Source organism: Amphiprion ocellaris, chromosome 14, assembly GCF_022539595.1.
Source record: "Amphiprion ocellaris isolate individual 3 ecotype Okinawa chromosome 14, ASM2253959v1, whole genome shotgun sequence".
Taxonomy (NCBI): Eukaryota; Metazoa; Chordata; class Actinopteri; family Pomacentridae; genus Amphiprion; species Amphiprion ocellaris.
In genome coordinates this window covers 14,491,510-14,513,340 of record NC_072779.1, presented here as the reverse complement: position 1 = coordinate 14,513,340, position 21,831 = coordinate 14,491,510, and the positions used below count along the sequence as shown (strand labels likewise).

General features: G+C 40.0%; 1 protein-coding gene across 3 annotated transcripts in view; it reads right to left on the bottom strand.

The window, feature by feature from the left end:
• The window catches only part of LOC111580634 (spectrin beta chain, non-erythrocytic 1), a 55,802-nt gene extending 38,213 nt beyond the window's left edge, over positions 1 to 17,589 (bottom strand). For 2 of the 3 annotated variants that reach the window (XM_023288466.3, XM_023288467.3), the window contains exons 1-2: positions 17,036 to 17,589; positions 3,638 to 3,825 (exon numbers count right to left, since the gene is read on the bottom strand). In XM_023288466.3, coding sequence (XP_023144234.1) covers positions 3,638 to 3,794 — 157 coding nt within the window. In that variant the 5' untranslated portion in view covers positions 3,795 to 3,825; positions 17,036 to 17,589. The remainder of the gene's footprint in view (positions 1 to 3,637; positions 3,826 to 17,035) is intronic. The other variant, XM_023288469.3, reaches the window with a different exon arrangement.
• Positions 17,590 to 21,831: the final 4,242 nt, after the last annotated feature.

Genomic DNA, 21,831 nt, shown 5'->3' with positions numbered 1-21,831 from the left:
ATTGCTCAGCAGATAAATTTTATCCATCTCACAGCCCAACCCCTTTTAAGGACCCAGGGGAGGCTAGACCAAAATCCAAACACTGGCAGTAAATATCTGATCTAAGGGGAAATCCCCCTGGAGCAAGTAAGGTTCAACTCTCATGAGAGTGCCACCGTCAGTCAACTTAGTCCCAGTGTCTGCAAATGTGGCCAAATGCATGAGTAAATTAGCATAATATTTTATATTACACATTCGCTCAAGTCCTCAAGCTTTTATGTCATTTCATAGTTCATTATATATACATGAAATATGACTGCATGGTCTGAATTTATTCCAGATTTAAATGGCTTGTGATGTCTATGATAACAATGTGAATATATTGTGAAAAATAACTGTTAAAAGAAAGCATGGATACTTTTAAAAAGCCTTGCTGTCTCCAACTGTCGAAGCTTTCACAAGTAAATACATGTAACTGTTAGAGTGTGGGGCGTTGCTTAAAAAATGCAAATATGCACAGCTTGCCTTGCTACCCACACAGTATAGGACAGCAGATAAGTGGTTATCTAGGCAAATTATTATGATCTTAACTCAGGGGAGGCTCTCTGGTTTGAAACAAGTGGCACCCACTGCTGATTCCAACACACTGGAAGATGCAGAAGAGGTGTGAAGTAGAGAATTAGGTAATCGAATTACACAGACAAAAGCAGAGAGAGAGATTGATTGAGAAAGACTGTAAGTGAGAAGTGTAAGTCAGCAGCACCTAACAGAATGCAGCAGGTCTTGTCATTTGGGGATACATTGTAAAAGGTGGGCAGGAGTTAAGCCTGGGGGGAAATAGCTGCTATAGCACGTCGAAGAATGTGCACATCATGTCCGCACTTGTTAAACTGAGATGGTATCACTGGCATTCACACAAGAGTGCACACACGTACACACACACACACACCCTATCTACTCTTGTCACACTTATGCAAAAGATATTACAGCACACACTACAACATAGTATAACATAACACAATTACATGACGGTAAAAAATCTCTTTAAATAAAGTACAATGTGTACACAGTCAGAAAACAGCCACACCTAAAGTGTGTTTTCTGTTGGCATGAGGAAATGTGTTGGGCCTAATTTGTAAGTGAAATGAGGTTTATCTTTCAGAAATACTTTGACTGCAGCAGTGCTGAAAGATCATCTGAGTATGTGGTTTCTGCTCCAAATGTGTGTGTTTCTACATGTGTCCCTATGTGTGTCTTGGGGCCTGCCTGTTGCTCCCCTCTGCTGGGTTCTTTATGACACTGCAACTTGTTTTGACGATCAACATTACAGTTTTTATCTGCACAGTGTGCAACCAGGCCTTCAACGGGGTAGTTAAACAAATACACATACACACTGGATGTGGATAAAGATTTTAACCTGGGTCGCCTTCTTTGGAGCTTTCCAACAAAGCCAAGCAGGCGTGCATCTGCACTCCTTGGAAGGATGTCAAGAGTGTCAAAGGTAGACAAGCATCTTATGAAATAAAGCTGTCATCAAAGTAACATTAGCACTGTATCAAAAAAAAATGTGGTCTCTTCAGTAAGGTTGTAGTAAGGCCACCATCTGGGCATAACATGGATTTAAATGCAGAGAGCTCTGGCAAAAAAAGAAATACTTATCCAGAAAAAAGAATAACCTGGCTAAAGTTGCTCTTTGGTGAACTGACTATACAGCTGGCTGGCTTTGTCCTCTTTTTGAAAGTATTTCTGTCTTGCCCTAAAAAGAGAGAATTGTGCCTTTTGGGACAGAAAAGAATCCAATCTGTTCCCCAGTCTACAGAAGCTAATTAGATTTTGCACATTGCTGTTAGTCTTTGATTTTGTCTAAGCTGTCATCTGTTCCTCAACTCTTGTTGCATATTTAAAAGTGTTATTTTGAAATCTGTTGCCACATTGGCCATGAAATAAGATGCCGTTATTTCTGATAAATATTGAAAAATGGCTTTAAGTATACTCTCGGACTAAAGATTTCACAACCCCAACTGTTCTGTTTGAGTGTCATTTTACAAGTTGTGTTGCACGTTGTTCCTTATCCTTAATGCCACTCATGGTTTATGTTGTCTTGCCACAGTGGACAGCATCTCCTGACTACCTCACCACAGAAATAGACAGAATGCAGAAATCTGTCAAGCGTCCAAGAATTTTGCTGTCAAAGTCTGTCATGTTTGTACATGTTGAGGGCAAAAAGGAAGTCTTAAAAATGTCACAGAAAAAATAGTAACAGAAGAATTCCTCGAGGTCCCTAACTGGCTGTCAGCAAAAGCTCAACAAAGGAGGGTATCGGTATATAAATACTGCATCTTGTCGATTACCTTTAAAGCACTGACATACATCACTTTAGCATCTGATCTACAAAATTTTAAGAACAATTTCAAAGATTTCAATCAAAGCACTTCTAATTAGGTCTTCTAAAACTATGTAGTACCATTATGTTTGATGTAAGACTAAGCAGTATGTTCTAATAATGATATTTAATGGAGTACAACCACATTACTGATTTTTGCTTGATGTCTCTTTTGCTTGCATATAAGAGAGTACTTTTTAAGTCTTGTGACTACAATTTGATCGCAACATAATTCCATCACACCGTTCTGCTCAGCGTGATTTTATAGAGCAAGCAGTGCAATTTTTCCATCAAGTCATGATTGGAAAATAAGATTGTTTTTCTCTTCTCATTTGCAGTTTGCTTTGCTGTGAAACTGCCACACATATTCTTACTACTATTACCCAACTATTGACATTTAATAAGTTGCACTACAAACACCTTTAAGATAATCCCCTCCACCACAACCACATTCACTGCAGCCTCAAAAATGACCACAGAGCTTAATCAACACCTTGCACACAATATTAAGGTAGGGTTTGTATTGGATTGAACATGCTCATGCAAGTGTAACTAATAAACTGTACCCAGTATAATTTCAGAGTTATAATTCTGTGAATTAAAGTGTGACCTATATGAGCCAAAAGAATAATGTTTCAGACAGAACCAGATGTTTGTATATAGGTGTATGCATGTATAAATCAGTAAGTGGTAAAAAGGTGTCTGGCAGCTGTCCAGTTTGGCTAGTTGCTGGAGGTTCATGACCAGCTAAACTAGGACTTTTATACGCTAAAACAGGCCAGGAGTCGAGTGCCTGTCAGCAAAGACCCGCTGTAGCAAATAATGTTGTTAAAGTTCAGGAACAGCAGGACTCTGATTACATGCAAGTGATAAAGTATATCAGTGACGCTCTGCTCAGTGCATAAATACATTTTAGAGCTGGCAGTAAATACTGACAGATTTCCTGGACTGATAAAGTTGCAGTGACAGTACTTCTGAAAATTTGTTCCAGGTGAGAAGCTGTTTCCAGCAGCTGGACGAACTTTAACGTCACTGAACATGTCCTTCCATCATGTAGCTATAAAGATTATTTTGATAGAAACCAACGTGAGAGATTAAAAACATTACTGGTCATTTACTGTGAAAGACTGCAGTGTCTTGGCTTTCTTTACTTTGTCAGAGTAATCATTCAATGGCACTTTTGAGTGAAGTCATTATTCTTTGCTATTTTATTTGTATTCCAAATGCTGACAGAATGTAACCATGTACACCGATGAAGCCTGAAGTGTAACATACCTGCAAGAGCCTTAATGCGTGAGCGTTCAAAGAGGCGTGCTGAACTGTTCTCATTATCCCAGTCAGTCTCTGCTGCCAGGTCCCAGCGGTTGTTGATGTCATTATACTGCTGCTGGATCTCCAAGCTGTCAAAGTCTGTTGGCGAGATTGTGCTCATGGTGTCCAGGCAGGAGGAAAACACATTCAACCTACAGTTTTGACACAGAAACACAAAAGCATCCAAAGTCAGCATCTACAGCAGGGAGAGAACATTGCATAATACCAGAAGCTTCCCAAAGCTAACCCTTGAAATTTTTCTGAGCTAATGTTTGGAGGATTCAATTTTAGAAACTGAGAGTCTATTCCTATTTCAGCTGGGGCAAAATGATGCACATCACCCACACTCTTCACACACAGCCTCCCAGCTGCACTCTAGTTTTATATACTCAAATGGCATATGCAAATGTAAGCTACAGCAGTACAACTGCCAGAGTCAGTAATAGATGGAAACTTTGAGATATGTTCAGGAACTGTCATACAGTCGTTAAGTTAGCCGACCACCAATTGAACAGAAGTTCCCGTAATCTAATTTTATTTTGACCGTTAATGGCAGAGCAATCCTAGTCGACATTAAGTAGTTCTTAACTTGTGCATGCACGATTAAGCTATACCAACACACACCAAACCAAGCAAGCAAAACCACTGCACACATACATCAGCAGTACAAGCACACACACACCCATGCCACAGTAGGCCTGGGTTGTACCGACACAATTACAGGTATTAATGCAGCAATACCTGAGAATACCTGTTGATGCCTACACAAGATATCCCACTGAACAAAGTTTGTGACTGAAATTAGTAGGAATGTAATATTAAAACAGGAAGTGACATTCATCAATAGGCCTAAAAAATAAAGAAATGTCTAGTCTTGAACACAACTGAATGACATTTATAAAAAATTCACACCGTTACAATAATCAGAGACAGTACCTAGTTTATGCCAAAATATCAGTATCATCTCATGCTTTGGTGCTAATTCTGTACTACTAATACACAGAACTAGACAGCTTGTATGGTGTTCTTGTTAGCTGCCACTTTTACTATTTCCTCACATGATAAGCTTGTGGCATGCATGGGCATCCATATGCAAGTAGTACATGGTATGAATAGCAAGAGGACGTCATCAAAATACTGCCTTACAGCCCTACACTGGTAAGGCGAAATTATTGAGCTGTTGTCCTTGCATCCCTGCTCACCATGCAACATCGCTCAGATCCTGCTGTTTGTACAGATTCAGCATCCAGTAATAAAAATAAGGCTTCCTAATATGGCAACACTCAATACTTCATACACAAGAAGGTCAGTCCCACTCAATTTCTCCAGCTGGGTGAGTATCAGATTTTGAGGCAGAAGCAAATGCATGTTCTTCTCTATTTAGTGTATCGCATGTAACAATTATTCAAAGGAAAATGGTTCAAATTCTTGTAGGACTGCATAGGAAATCATTTACACTTCTGGTAATATTTGTACACATGCCTGATCTGGCTATTATAGACAGGCAAAGACTGCAAATACAAAAAAAGATCTGTATATCCCATTCTGTTATTATATCAAAAACATCACATTTTTGCCAAACATTAATAGTTTGATGATACTGATGAATCCTCAACATCACACAGAGCAAATGGACAATATACTATACCATGTGATATCAGTAAAAATGTGCTATTGTTGACAATGTGTGTTAAAAAAATGCACATGACAAACTGCATGTAACCAGACAGATCTTGTCTTTGCTATTGTATTATGCACTGAGACACAATGGGGGACATACATTAAGATTAAGCCCCATGCCAGAGAGACCCATTAACTAACTGAGGTCATTTGCTTAAGAGCATTGAACAGATTAATAGATGATGTTCAGTAGTCAGTTTGCTAATACCTGTTAGTTTATCTTTTGTTGTGTCTACTAGCTGTCGCAGGCTTTATCAGTAAGCAGAGAGGAAAGGAGGTAGAAAACTGGTGGGTCGTTGCAGGAAGTATTTCTATAGTAAGCGTGAGCAGATTGCCAAACCTGTCCTTTGATTCAATATTGCAAACAGCAGTTCTCCAGATTTTAGTAATACAGAACAGTTTGTGTTTGTCTTGCTAATGCTAGCATTGATGGTGCCTTAAGAGATGTGCAAGTTATCCATCCCATGTGCACTAACATACCCAAATATCCTCACAGATGCTGACTAAGGAAATTTGTGTTGATAACAAGTAAAATGGTTTCTCTTCAGCCTACAAGATGCTGTGTCCATGATTTCCAAAGACAATTTTCTTCTTTGCCACAGTCCATCTTAGATGAGTCTAAACTCAGTCAAGGCAGCAGAATTCCTGGATCTTGTTCACATGTACAGCAAGCTGTGCAAATGTAGCTACTTACAATGGTTTCTGGAAGTGTCCCTGTGCACATGCAGTGATTTCCGCTAAGGAGCCATGTCTGTTTTTAATGCGGTGCCACCTGAGGGCCCACAGACCACGGCCATTTAAAAGCAGCCTGCCTTGGCCTTGTTCCTAGTCTGCAGGGATTTCACTAGGTTCATTTGATGATACTGTTTACTGTAGATGTAGAAATTCCAAACTCCCCAATTTTTTTTTCAATTTTACATTGAGAATTATTCTTAAATTGTTGCACTATTTGCCCACGCAGTCTTCAACAACATGGTTAAGCCTTCCCCACTGTTACTTCTAGAAGACTCAGCCTCTCTGGAATGCTATTTTTGCACCCTGTAATGTTACTGGTCTGTTGCCAAGTAACCGAATTAGTTGAGAGACTTTTCACCAGGTGTTTTTTCTTTATTGCAAAGCTTTTTCTGTCGTTTGTGCTTCTCTCTCATTTTTAAAAATGTTTTCCTGGCATCAAACTCAAAATTAGCAAATCTATAAATATAAATACATATTGATATTCTGTCTTTCAGCAAATTTCAACAAACCATAGGTGTAAATGATTTGCAAATCACTGCATTCTGTCTTTATCTGTTTTTTACCCAGCATCCCAAGCTATTCTGGAAAGGGGATTATATAAACTTTGCTCAACATGCCTGATATGAGGAGTTTTGTTTAGTCTGTGTTAGAGTATACTGTGCTACAGTGAGAAGATCGGAGGAAAAGGCTTGACATCAGGGAAAAAACAAGACAATTCTCTAGAGGAAATTAAGTGGGCTAGCGGAGTAGCATATCACGCATTAATGAGGTTATGTGTTCTTTTTCTGTTCTTTTCCTTCAGGTCTGACTAACAAGCATGATAACAGCTGATGGCAAAGATTTATCTAGGTGAATGTAAAGTTGTAACGTGTCTGCTAGGACCATTCTTGGACTAGTCATGCCATGCCGAGTCAATGCATCGCTTAAATCTAATCTGAAAATCAATAACAGACAGCTGCCAGAACCAACACCTATCAATAGTGTACATTTCTTGTGTATAGCATGACTGGGTCTATACATAGTACTCTCCTTTCATCATTAAGTGCAAAAAATGCATAAAAGACAAGCAATAGCATTCTTGAGCAGAGTATTAAAAAGGGTGAATGATGTGATGAACATTCGAAAAGCTTAACTTCAAGATCAGTTTGTAGCACTTTGTAAGCTTTTCTGTCTTAAATCACTTACAGTAATTAGCCATAGCTGTATAGGATGGAAGCGATTTACTCTGAGCCAAATTATTAGGCTTCATTGAGGCATTTGTATTGTACTTTCTTGGCAATTATATTTTATTTTTGTTTTTTGTTTTTTTTTTTACTAATTTTGCATTTATTGGACAGTTTACTGTAGGTAAAGCTAGTAAATAAAAAAGAAAGAGGGAGATGAAATAAAACAATGTTAGATTTATGTGTACGCAATTTAAATCTGTTAAGCCACCAGGATGCTTTTGTTGATTTTGTTGAAATCATGCACAGGTGATTCTGTTGTGCAGTACAACAATTAATTTACCATTACCCATCACCTAAAAACTTTGTCAGATTTCTCAGAATAAATTTTAACCTATAGCCCATTGTCCATCATCCTTAACCCTTTGATACACAACATGGATCAAAAGTGACCCAAATCCAGTGGAAAATGGGTATTTCCTGACTCACACGGCACATCAAAGGGTTAAACCGAAAGTGCACCAAACTAGTGCAAAGACAAGTCAAGCAAGTCACACAGATCCTTGCTATAAAACAAAACAAAAGAAAAAACAAACAAACAAAAAAAAAAAAACAAAAGCTTGGCCAATCCTATTAGTGCTAGATTAAGAAGTGGCTTGGAATAGAAACTAAATGCAGGGATTAGAGAAGAAGGTAGAAAACGCCTCCACATTGCCCCCCGACCTGTCACCTCTCTATTCACTGGCACCCCAGGCCTTGGCAAGTGCCTTGAAGCCACTTACTGTGCAAAGGCAGTCTAATAGTATGTTTATTCTCAAATGCTGAACCATTTCAAGGCTGAAAAGACACAAATACTCAAAGCACTATTACACAGGCAGTCATCGCTTCACAAATTTCATTCTTTTCAGCTTATGTCTTCCTCATAACCATGTCAAATTATGGGGAATATGAAAAAAAAAGAAACCATAACACATGCAGGCCTACACCATGCAACCAACTGTGGTGTGGTGCAGCAGACAAAAAGCGGTAAGATTTGTACATGGCGTCACAGCATGGAAGCAAGAGCCACGCTGCTACAGGCTATCCAGAGCAGGCCTTGCAGTGATACAATGAGGCAATCTGTTTGTGGGAGTGGACCGGGGTGGGGGCAGGACCAGTGAGGTCACAAGAGTCTAGCAGTGGCAAACGAGGGGCAATCCTCCTCTTGTTGTGGGTAGAAGGAGGCTAAGCTCAGTGTCTGAACTAATCACTTCTCAATGGATCAGACAAACAATCCCCTGACCTACTATGATACAACCTACTGCACTCATCCTCCTGCGCACAACACAGTGTGACATAAAAACCGCACATACAAGCTGAGCTGACCTATTACACCCTACCACCACCAACACGTACACACTCCGTGCTTCTAAAAGCCCAACGCACAAATCCACCCACCCAGCATGTAGCCATATGCTATCGACATTCAGCACACAAAGTGGGTCGGTCCAACACCTACAACCATTTTAGCCTGTGGGATGAGCAATTGCCTACCCATAGTCCAGACAGAAACCAGATGAGAGATAGACAAGAAAACTTAAACTGTAAATTCTGTACAAAGCTACAAGGCACAGAGAAGCGCAAACCTTTAGGAGACATCAGAAGTTATCCCCAAAGCTAGCACTATGCAACATCCAACAACAAAGCTCTTATCAGAAAAAAAAAAAGACACAGATGGGTAGACAGATGTGGCACAAAAAGGGGGCATAAAAGAGGTTCCATGAAAGGAAATCCCCTCAAGCTAATCCACAGATACACAACAAAAGCCACACATTAATGTAATGAAAGAGTGTGAATCAGTCACATATCCTTCATGTGTCAATATGCCTTTGAGAAATGACTGAACAATTATTAGGGCAATCAAGACAAAAATAATAATTAACTGCAATAACAGTAAAGTAGGGTTGCGTCAACAGAAAGAAAACTGAAGGTAGTACGTTTTCTGTACTGTTGTGAAATGTCCTCAAGTTATGGCTTACATGAAAACTAACCTGCTAAACTATGTTTTCTAAACTCAAAATAGGAAAGCAGGACATGTATCGCAAGACTGTGACAGCTCAGGAAAATATTGCTTCTGAAAAAGGGAAGAACGGAAGTAGGGCAGATAGGAATGCCTCAAGGCTAAAGCCCAGCTTCTGACTGGGCAGACACACATCAGGCTATCGCTCACAACGGAATAACACCGGGCAAGAAAGCAGGGCAGAGCCGGCGGCATGCTAGGCAGCACCACCACCTCTTTCTTTTATCACCCTCTGTCATCCCCTCCTCCCTTCCCAGAGCTGCTTCCCTTCGCCCAGCTGGTCTGTTTGTCACTGCACCCGTTAATCAGGGACAGAGGGAAAGAGGAATAGAGCCCACAATCAGTCACCCGCAGGGAATTAGGCCTGTGCACATTAGCCAGCCACACTGCCACCGTGCACCAGGGGAATAGGGTAGACACACACACACACACACACACACACACACACAAAACCACTCCCTGTAGCACCAAACAAAAGGAGCCTTGCCATACAATTCCAACCAAAAGCCACAGTACAATACTAACATTCAAAATACTAAAATACAATCTGTAAAATATCCTTCTTTGGTCAATATGCATCGGAAGAATTACTAAAATTAAAGAAAACAGCTGTCTGATTCTGGCTGCATTATGAGCATAAAGCATTCATGAGATTCACGTATACATATATTAGTTCAAGTTCAGGTGGCACTTCTGTACTGGCCTAAGTCAACCTGCCCATGACACTCAGATGAGGCTGGAGGGTGGGCAGGCAGATCCCGAAATGCAGCACACAAAGCCTGCCCCGCCAAACTGGCCCCACACAATGGAGGAGTCAGCAGAGAGTTGAGGCCAGCCGTTCAAGCCTTTCCTGTTTGCAGAGATGAGGCGGCCTGAGGCACATATGCATCAGAGGCCCCTCCACAGGCTGCTGATCCTGGCCTGAATGCCCTGATGAATAGGACAGCAGCGGTCCTTTGTTGACCTGTAGCATCACATTCATCAAACACTCAAGCGGCCAGCATGCCCTCCGCACATCGACGGAGACATGTTACTTTGGTTTTTGGAACCGGCACTGAATACAGCACAATGAAATGCATTAATTTCATTCCATTTTATTTCCATTATTTCTAAAAATAAATAAATCAATCAAAAAAGTGCGCCTAAATTTATCTAAATGCATTATATCAAGAAGTCAAATTGGTATTTAAATAACAACATGTTTAAATATGTTCAGTAGAATACAACATTTCTGGATTTTTTTTTTCAGGAATTCAAGCATATCCCTATAGACTTTTAAAATGAAATCAAAATCCATTAATATTTAAGATGAGAAAAGCAGATTTCCCATGATATTATCATCACCATACAGTTCAAAAGACTACTGTGTAATATGAATGAAATTTCAGGAGTAAATCATGCATCCCTGTGCCCTAAATAGTCTTCAATAGCGTCATAGTCCAGTGCATCACAGGTGAGTGGGCAGCACAAGCTGCATTTGATTATCTCTTTAACAAGTTCCACAGCCGAACATACCATGCATTTTAGAAGTACAAGAAGATATAATACAGATTTACAGGTACACTGAGGTCCAATGGCAATTAAGGGTCATCCATAGCATTGGCCTCAATAACACTACTAATAATAGAGCAAAGTTATTGTGTTTGGTTGCTGCTCCTGTCCTGCTGCGGTGTTGAATAAGTCCTGGGCTTAGACAGTGCTTCTAAATAAATTTGGCTGGAAGTCAAAGTAGAAGCATCAATTTCCGGGACTGCCAGAAATCCAAATTAAAAACACCAGAGAATTAAATATTCATGGAGATCAGGCTCATCCATTGTGGATTGGCTCTTGTCATTTTTAAACACACAAGAGCTAGTGCAGGCATAAGCACAGTCAGCATGTCTGTACATCTGCTCTTGTGTGTGTGACAATGCATGGTGCTATCTTATTTATATCAGATACATATCACTGAAAACACCTATAACAACACAGGAAGCTTTTTTTAATTTGTGGACAATGTAAAACACCTGACACCAACAAAACCATCCAACCAAGACATGAATATGGACCTAAAAGTGAAACTACATTAGAAACCCAACACAATGTCCTGCTTGTTCTTAAACTAACCCTAACCCTAAGCAATTTCCCCTCAGGGATCAATAAAGTATTTATGATTCTGATTCAGAGCCCAGCTTGGTAATATACGCTCATTTTGTTGACAGAGTAAAAAACAGTCTACATTTCAAGTCTAAGGGAACATTTAAATCACCAGGTTGGTGTTCCTTGTAGTAGCGGTGTCAAGCAGCTGCTGTTTGAAATGTTCTGAAATGACGTGTGACTTCTGAGCCTTCATTTAGTAAATTGCAACCTTTGTTGAAATCGTGCTCACTTCAAGTAAAAGGTAGTGTTGCTTAACCCTAAAAAGGCACAGACTGATGAAATGAACACAAAAAGAAATGATATTACTTATCCTTATAGTCAGATAATTACAAACAAATGTTTTTTATTTGCTTTTTTTAACCTAAGTAGTAAAATGCTGTCCATGCCAGTATTGTCTGACATAACTCTACGCCTTGAATTGGCAGTGGGATATTTTACTTTCAGATTTCTGGGGGGGTGTTGCAACATTTTTGACCCTGTGAAGCCCAGGTGCAACAATTGATCACAATTTCCGTCTCTGCATGCAAAGTCTTCCCACACAAAGGGCACTGTACAAAGTCCTTCCAATAGCCTAATCTTGAAAGGGGATGTCTATCCATTAACAGCATGCTAGATATATAGTTTTAGTAGTACATAATGTGGCATGAATACAAAAAAAAGTAAAAATCAGGCATGTTTAGATGGTTGTGTGGCTATGGCTAGTTTCATCCTGTTATCAGACGAGGTGTCTCTACATTTTCAACATTGTTTAACATAGACAAAACAAGTGGGCTGTCCTTTTTTTAAACTATTGGGCTTTTAGCTGTGTTTGTGATTCCAACTTTGACAGTTCCACAGTTATCATAGTGTCTCTCCCTTGTAATTTGGCAGTTGCTTGTCTAACTTTAGAGTTCATAGGGCCAGAGTCATGCCAAACCTGGTGAACATTCCAAGTATATCAAAGTAAAATTAAGAAACTAGTTTTATGCAGGCACAAGATTTTCATTAAAATAACACTAACATGAACATAATATATTGCAATAAGTATGAAAAAACAAGAATGGGGTCAGTGCAGACCATTTAAACACCCATCCTTTAAAACATGTGCTAGGCCTGAATGCCAAATATCGTTTATCTAAGAACTGTAAATGCTATTAAAGCAATCAAATACCTTTCGATCAGCTGCACTCACTGGTTACTGTTCAATTATAGATGGAAGATAATTTTACATGTATATTAATGACACTTAAACACTTAATGCATATTTTATGCAGACGACACAGTATCTCAGGATAGTTTTCTGGTTTATTTAGCTGTTTGAAAAATGAAAAAAAAAATCTTCCGTTGCATAAAATAAGATACAGCTATTTGGAGATAATTGTAATGATCTGCATGATGCTTTGTCTGAAAGATGCTGAGAAATGCTAATCATGCTGTTGACCTACTTTGTAGAATTCTGAAAATAAACTGGCAGGTTGTGGTGAGTGAAAACCTCAAATGTATCTCCAGAACGTCAGATTTTCAAGAACAAAGTTAAAACTGTGTTAGTTTTTTCCTGACAAGCATACCTGAACCTGTAAAAACCCATTAACCAAGACTGGACATTCTTTATCTTTTTTTTTAATGCAGTTTATTTTTCCAAAGCTTGGTCTCCATTCTCTGCCCAACAAGCAGATTTTAAAAAGAAAGATTTTGACTTCACGTCGTCGTCAATATCACTTTTGGTCTCCACAACAGAGAGTACATGTGGGAGTAGCTTTGCTCTCAGTGTGTTTCTTACAACTATATAAAAAACACTGGACAAATTAACGCAGGAAAAAGCACAACAATTACCTATTTTAAACTCTAGACACCAGTTTGAGGTGTTGCTGTGTACAAACCTAAATAAAATGAAACGTCAAATGAAGCACTGCACATAAGCAAGCAGCCACACAAGGCGAATGCTGGGTTAGTGACATGGTTCACCGCAGCAAAATGAAAGTGTGAATGGCATGAATTGAAAAAAAGCTTGTTCGAGAGGGATTTTGAGAATCAGCACTATGGGGGGCCCACATTCACAGTCCCATTCTATTGTCGGATGTTGTTCGTCTAGTCAGCCACCCAGCCAATTCACAGCCATTTCTCATCCATCTATCATCATATCCCATCTGTTTTGCCATCCACCAGTTTCCACAGTTGTTTCAATCTGTGGCCATGAACACCATAACAAAGTAGGACCTCCCTAGTATTCTTTGAGGCTAGTTTTCAACATGCAGACTATATATATTCTAAAGAAAGAATGTTAGTGCATTAAATCAAGTTTAATTTGATACATGTTCCAAACGGAAAACCAAACAGTGCTTTTTAAATTATATACAATAAGTCAGAGGTAACTTTTATCACAGCAACACACAATGCCCTTTGCTTCCCTTTTAAAGCTGCAATGAATAAACATTATATATATAGATATATAGATAGATATATATCAACCAACACAAACAACAACAAGGCTCACTGTCATCTATCTCACAGTGAGGTGCAAACATATTTGATATTTCAGGAAGTTTCAGTTTTGTGTGCACGGTGCATTACAGTTTGTCCATCAGCATCTGAAAGAAGCCTTCTCATGCTGGCTAATGTTGTTTGCACAGGGAGGCTGGGTAAGCAATGACAGAGACAAAGAAACACGTCAACTACACAATGGCCAATAAATTATTCCAAGTACACTGAGCGTTTGACGCACAATCACATTGTATTATTTTCCTTGTAATTTCCCCAGTTGCCCTTTTGTCAAATCACAGCAGGCCTCTGAGGCTAGATGTCAGCCTCAGCTCCAAAGGGATGTTTTTAATTATTAAATATAATGTACATGGTCTGCTTCGACCTCATACCTAATACTGCCTGCCGGCAATGCTCCACAAGAATGATACCAACAAGGTGAAGAATGACAAAGGGAAAGTCATCATGACGCCCTCTAGTGGTACCATTCACGGTTACATACATATGATTTACACTAATTAAAATGACTGGCCAGTCGGTTCAATTATCTGTTTCAAAAGCAGATTCTATCTGTAGCAATACAGGTTGAGACCTACTCCACAATAAATGTGACACGCAGTATGTGTGAGCAAAATTGAATGTTTGAATTAGTACCTCCGTATAATTTGTGATAATATATATAAATTATATTTTGGATATTTGTGTCACTGTTTTTAAATCTGTGCAGGCGTTCATGCAATAAAAATAAATTTTTCATTTTTCAATACACATTTCAGCTGCCAAACCATACAAAGCAGCCAAATTCAAGACAATATAATGCAATTTTGACACTGTATCTCTTATTTCTAGTATGAACCACATCTCAGACTACAGTTTACTTTTCATATGTTAGCATGATTATCAAAGCATCACCTTTGCACTGTATTTACTTGCTATTCAACCATGTTGCTATTCTGACCTTCTATGCAGAGCTGTGGTTCATACCAAATACATGGAAATGGCAAAGTTAAACTTCTGATTGGATGTGAAGGTGCTGAAAGCTGCAAGGCAAGTTATAATGGAGAGCGCATTACAGCACACTGTAAACCAAGACCACATTCTGTTTCTTATCTGCTGCTCATTTCCTCAATTGAAAATAGAATAAAAATATTCTTTGAGCATATGCATGTGTTTATTTTGGAGACCTCAGAGTTGCTTCATTCATTTTACTACGATTATGCTTGGTTCCTCAATTATTAAACTGAGATTTCCAGCAAAGCTTCAAGTCAGACTATAACAGAAACTATAAAGTTGCTGCTTGGTTTAGAGACCAAGCAGCGATGACTAAATATCAAATTGTGGACTTCGTACAAGAGGCTGTGAATCATTTATGAAGTGTATCGGGGGGTATCCCTAGCCCACTAATCAAAAATAATAAACTGCTGAGGATATCCAGTGCAACGTTAGGGCTATCCCTGTTATGGTGACTGATCAGCTGAGCCTTTACTAAGTAGAAAAACAATTAAATAAATTAAAAGACTCATTTGGCAGATCCTACGGAGGAAATAAAATAATCCAAGTGGGGAATTGCTAAACAGGAGTCATTAAGAATATACATAAACAAATAAAGGAGAGCAATAAACATAAGTATACGTACAATAATTACAATCTGATTGCATTAATAAGTTATTTACTGCCATGCTTTTTTAGCCATTTGTCTGAGGTTGAAAAAAACATTTAGCTGATACTGTTTTGTCAAATTGCCATCTATATAAACCAGTTTTGTGATCACAGTGAAGAGGAGGCAGTAGGTGGGTAAAGGAGGCAACTCATGGCTTCTATTCGACCCTCCAGATGACTGCAGTTTATTGCATTCAGCTTGTACATCAGTCGCTTTATAAAAGTGAGCAAAAAAACCCCAAAACAGGTATGCTTTCCAAAGACCTGCTGACATATGACCATCCTCAGCTGGAAAGACTCTGATTTGGTTTCACAAAAAAGCAAGAATCTCCTTAAAAAACTCAGAACCATTTCCTGACTGACTGTGAACTTATCTGGGCCAAAACAACAGCTAAGTGACATCACTGTATGCAACTGTAAAGTTTTGCCTTACAGCATCTCATCCTTTCAACTCTGTTTCTCAGATTTCAGCTTTCCATTTACCACTGAAAAGTAATAATCAATAGACACTCCGAGAATATACTGTATCTTGCAATACCCACTATTCTCTCCATCGTGGGTGTTAAGCACCATGCATGCTGTGCAAAAATCCAAATATGAACAAAAAGCTCATGGAGAATGTTGATTTAACAGTAAATATACATACTTGTGTGCTTTTCTTTTCTAATATTTTATCAATGGGCTGCTGATTTTTCTGGGAAACATGTTCCTGCACGTGGTAGCCAGTAAATGTCAGCTACCTGCTAGATCTGAGGTGCTGTTTTGACTGACAGATATGCATGAAGAAAACTTACACATTTCTAAATAACGTGTCCGCTGGTTTTAGTTTCCTGTGATCTTTTGCCAGCAAAGGCCACCTTTTAACACACTTTTACCTGATGCATCTGTGCTATGAGTCACAGTCTAGGCCAGGCACGCAGTAGAAATCTGTATCATAACATAACCACACAGCCCACAATGTCGAAAGAAAAAAAAACTGCAGCTTTACAAGATGCCAGCAGTGTAGCATATATTAGTATGATAGGGGGGAAAAAAGACAACCGGGGACAACGAGCAACAAGGCTGGGTCGGTTTAGCAGCAGATGCTGAATCAAAGATCCACAGGCTGGCTGTACAGAACACGCAGATAAAATGTGGCTGCGTTTGACATCGATTCAAACAAAGGCAAGAAGACACAGACATACAGAGAAATGGTTCCCAATAACTGAGGCGTTGCAGTGACACATTTATGAAGCAGGCAGCTAGCATACGAGAAAAGCAAGTGGGTTTATGTCTGCCCGAGTTACAGAAAATGCAACAGAAAAACGTTATGTATTGGCTTGGGAAGCTAATAGCAGTGGCAAGCTAACACCTGAACACCAGACTCCTCTCTCATCAGCTTTGTTATTAGTAGGTAGCCTGCTGCTAGTGCTGCTGCTGCTGCTGCTGCTGCTGCTGGATAAAAAGAAGAAGAAAAAAAATCACGCTTACCCGTTATTTTGTCTTCTGGTAAAAGAACTAGTCGATATTACGTCTGTCGTGTCACTATATTGGAGCAGACATGTACAAAAAAAAATATCTTCCTTGGCTAACCGAGGCGTGCGGCTAATTCGCTAATTCGAATTTTAACGGTTAAAAATCCCAGGTGACACTGATCACGTCTGTCCGTTAAATCCGCATCCTCGGTTAGAAAAATAAAGAAAAAAAAACACCCGCTTTCCGCGCTGCTACCCGGTGCAGCGCGTTACGAAACCAAAACCAGCCTCTCTTTTTCTCTCTCACACACAAAACGGTCAGCGGGGAAGAAGAAGAAGGGGGGAATAAAAGAGACACAGAGGCGATGAGCAGAGCCCCGTTTTAGAGGCAGGTACGAGACGGATATCCGCAGCAGCAGCAGCAGCTTCTTCTTCTCCCCCCTCCTCCCCGCGGCCGAGCATCCGAAGGGCCGTCCGAGCTACACCGACTCCCCGCCGCCTGCGCTCCCGTCCAGCCGGGAGAAGAAAGAAAAGAGTGGACGCGGACGTTGGTGCTGGTGGTTAGGGGTGTGCGTGGTGGAGGTGGAGGGGTAGGTGGGTGGGTGTGGGTGTGTGGGTGGATGTGTAGGTGGGTTTTCTGACCCCTCGCAGTCACATGGGAGACACAGTGCACGTTCTCACTGTTCTCAACAACAAAGATCAACACTGAGAGAGAGGAGATGCTCCGTCCTTGTGTCTGGTGCTGTCCCTGGTGCTAAAACTGGAAGCTTTCACATTCACACATCACTCTGCTTCCTTTCTTCTTTCTTTTTTTTCATTTCAAGTTTTCGAAAATCAGGCTATTGCCCATGCATCATTGGTTAATTCAACAGGGGAAATTCTGCAAGCATGGAAAATTTGCATTGAATGCACAATGCAGCTCCAACCATTTCCTCCTTTGTGTGAGTTTCTTTAAAAGGTATTCAATATACGGCGATGTCTTCTTTTTGGAACCCTCCTATCTATCTATCTATCTATCTATCTATCTATCTATCTATCTATCTATCTATCTATCTATCTATCTATCTATCTATCTATCTATCTATCTATCTATCTATCTATCTATCTATCTATCTATCTATCTATCTATCTATCTATCTATCTATCGTAGTTTTTACAAATTCCCATTATATATTCTAATATATGGGTGACAAATAAAATTTTAACCCTTGACCCCTACAGTGAGGGGATGGGTTGCATCAATATTTAGAGCACATGCATTTGTCTCCCCAATGAAAAAATTAAAGAAGTAAATCACTTTTTTTTTAAATAGATGCAACAATATGTAAGTATGCAGAGAAGGTACAGATTGGTGCAAAAACAGTCACCAGCATGCAAGAAATTACATGTTTTAATCTCAGACTTTCTTGGAGGCGGATCCCCAGACTCCTCATTTAATGTATCCTTCCTTCTTTCTAATGTTTATACTAAACCTACAGCCATGTCTGGTGCTCTGTTACACTATGGGAGGCATTTTGCTGGCATGGTTTGGGTCCATTTGTCTCCTTATAGGGAAGGGTTCCTGCAAATCAATACAAAATCATTCTGAGTGATAATCTTTACCCTTTGATGAAAGATTTCTGTCATGATGGGAGTAGTCTTCTCCAGGATTACAAGCCTACATCTTCAGTATAAGGCCACTGAATGGTTTGATGAGTATGAAAATGATGTGAAATATGCTGTGGTCCCCAGATTTCAACACATATCGGAGATTTTGGAGCTATTTCTTAGACAGCACTCTCACACCATCATTAAAACACCAAATGCAGGCATATCTTTTGGAAGAACTGTGCTCCATCCCTGTTGTGTTCCAGAAACTTGGAAAATAAAGGTACACTGAAGGCACCACGCCTTCCTAAGACATTTTATGTTGGTTTTTCCTTTATTTTGTCATCCGTCTGCAATTTGAACTGCACAATTAGTGATCCACTGAAGCATCCCCACTCTTTACTACGTCAAAATATATTTTTAGAAATCAAAAACCCATCTCAGACATTCCAATCTTTCAGGTTTTCTTCCATTTCTTGTACAGGTTTATCTTGGAGGAGCTGCAGTTGCACTGAATAATTCCTGAGACACTGTGCCACACCTGGCCAGTGTGTGACATAAAGCAAGTCATCAAGAACTGGGTTATTCATAAAGCACTGGAAGATCCTCGTGCAGGCGAGCCTCAAGAGCAGGATAAGTGTCTTCCCCTGTGCTTTTCTCTGCTGCAATTTATAGCGATGTGAGCAGTGATTTGACGTTTATGGCAGTCGAGTTAGAAAAGATGTTCTCTCTAGAGAGCGACTCATTCATGTTGGAGCCCTGCAGACAGGAACCAAGAAAGGCACCCAAACTCTGACACCTAAATCAGCTTTGAGTCTTTTTGTGCGCTCGTCTGCGCTGGGTGTGTATCTGTGAGCATGGGTGTAGCTGGGCCAGTTAAGTGGTAGTGGTGAGGACTTTATGGGATGATGGGTCTCTCAGGGAGGGCCTCGCAGTTTGGGAAATAGCACGCTACTCATTATAAGCAGTTAGTGGTAATGCCAAAACTCTGCTGTGTTGTTAGTGCGGTTCCAGTATTTTGCATTTTCTGCTGTGGATGTGTTATTGCACTTGAAGCTTTCCAGCTGCAGCTGTAGCACCGATGGCTGCCACGGATTTGCACTATCAACATATTAAAGTAAATTCGTCTTCCCTGCTTTGCACCTGACTCATTCCAGTGGGGGCTGAATGATGATTGAGCGATCGTTCCTACAGCAAGCATCGTGCCTCAAAGAGAACACTGTCAGGCAAAGTTGTGGGAAAAGTGGGCGTTACTTGCACTTCAAAGAAAGAAAAGGGAAATAAATTATGCATAGATATATACATTCTCTTAGAGAAATGAGCCAGTAGTGGTAGAGTAGAGGATTGCTTAAGGTTGGTCAGTAAACAGTCAGACTAAAATGCTGGTTGCTGTTTGGGTTAAAAAAACATATGCTTATGATTTAGAGCCTTATAAGCTTGAAGGGATTTTAAGCAATAACAGCTGGATTTATGACAGAAAATGTACTTTTAAAGCTCGATAACAAGCACAAATGAGATTATGTGATGTCTCTGGCTGTCAGTGTGTTTTAATCAAAGCTTTCTTTAGATTTTTTCATAAACAGCATATGCTCTCATGATGGTCTACTTCTCACAGTCGTTTTTTCTATGATTGCAAGTAATGTTTAGCAGTACTGGTCTAAATGTCATCCCTCTCTCACTACCACAGCTGACGTACTATTGCGTAAAGCCCCAACCCACCAACCCTAAGGAAGGCGGCACTGCGGTTGCAATGTGCATCCTCTTAATGAATGTGTGTAACTCTGAGAGTCTGAGCTGTAGGGCTGCAACTAATGATTATTTTCACAGTCCATTATTCTGTTGATTATTTCCTTAGTTGACCGAGTAGTTGTTTGGTGTGAAAAATGTCAGAAGTTGATGAAAAGTGTTGATCAGTGGTTCCCAAAGCTCAAAATAATGTCATCAAATGTCTAATTTTGTTCACAGCAGCCCACACATCTTTTTAGAAAGACTTTGATGTATATTGTTACAATCTTATTATCCAGCCATGTAATCTTGGATTTACCTAATTTACTTTTCTATGGGACACTTCTTTTTTTTAGAGCTGATGTTTGTTATTTTGTCACATTGTTTTGTTTTTTCTATATAATATATTGACATTCTCTGAAGGATGTGAGTTATAGCAATACATATTGCTGTACACTTTGTTTATATATATTGAGCTTACATAGTCTTAAAAAGACTAAGCATTGACTTATATCAGCCTGTTACAACCTCTCTCTCTTTATGAAAATGAAAAAAAAATCCGGTTCAGGTGGATTTACATTTCACTTTCTAAAGGATACAGGTTAAATCTGAACAGACTCTCTGTCCAGATGCTCTACAGTACTTTATAAGGATAAAAGAAGACCCTCAGCTGAGCTGCATGCATGTGTGTCAGCATTGATAGCACACACACAGAACCTGTTTACGCCCTCGGCTGCAGTCCCCACCTCTGCTCGCAGACCCACACCCCAGCACAGAGCTCATCCACAATCCACCGTGACAAAGGGAAAGAGCTGAGCGCAGGATATAAGGCTGCCACTGGCTGCCAGAGTGTGTCCAGCACAGTCATTTCTGCAGATTGCAGCAGTTTGAGCTAAACCCTCCTCTGTCTGCTCACTATAGATGGGACCCTGGACGGGTGGGGTCACCATCGGTGCGTGCAATGACCAGGGTGGAGCAGCGAGGGAGGGAGGGGAGTGTTTGGTAAAGTTGGTGTGACTATACCTTCACAGCTGGGTGGATATTATCTCTTTTCTTTTTCTTTTTTCTCAGCACAATAAGTGTGTGTGACTGATATTCCCAACCTTATAGCCGAATCATATGACTCCAATCCCTGGTAATGGAGGGGGTCTCTGTGCTGCCCTTTAGTAAAGTGTCAGAGGCGGGACAGACGAAAGCTGGAGGAAAAAGAGGGAGAGTCTACCCCAGAGACCACATGTCAAACAGGTCCCTGAGGCCTGAAGCAGCCAGCTAAACACATATCCTGGTGCTGATATGTGCAGTATTATACCACCTTTCCTTTGAGATAGTATAAATTGTGAGAGGGAGGCTTTTTTCAGTCACAAACATGTAGTAAAGGTGCAGCTTCTCTTCCATCTACATCAAAGATTTACTTATTACCACTGGGTACATGACTTAAAATGTAAACTCCATTTTAAAGAAGATAGCTCATCTTTACATCTTTCTTCATGTGAGCTGATG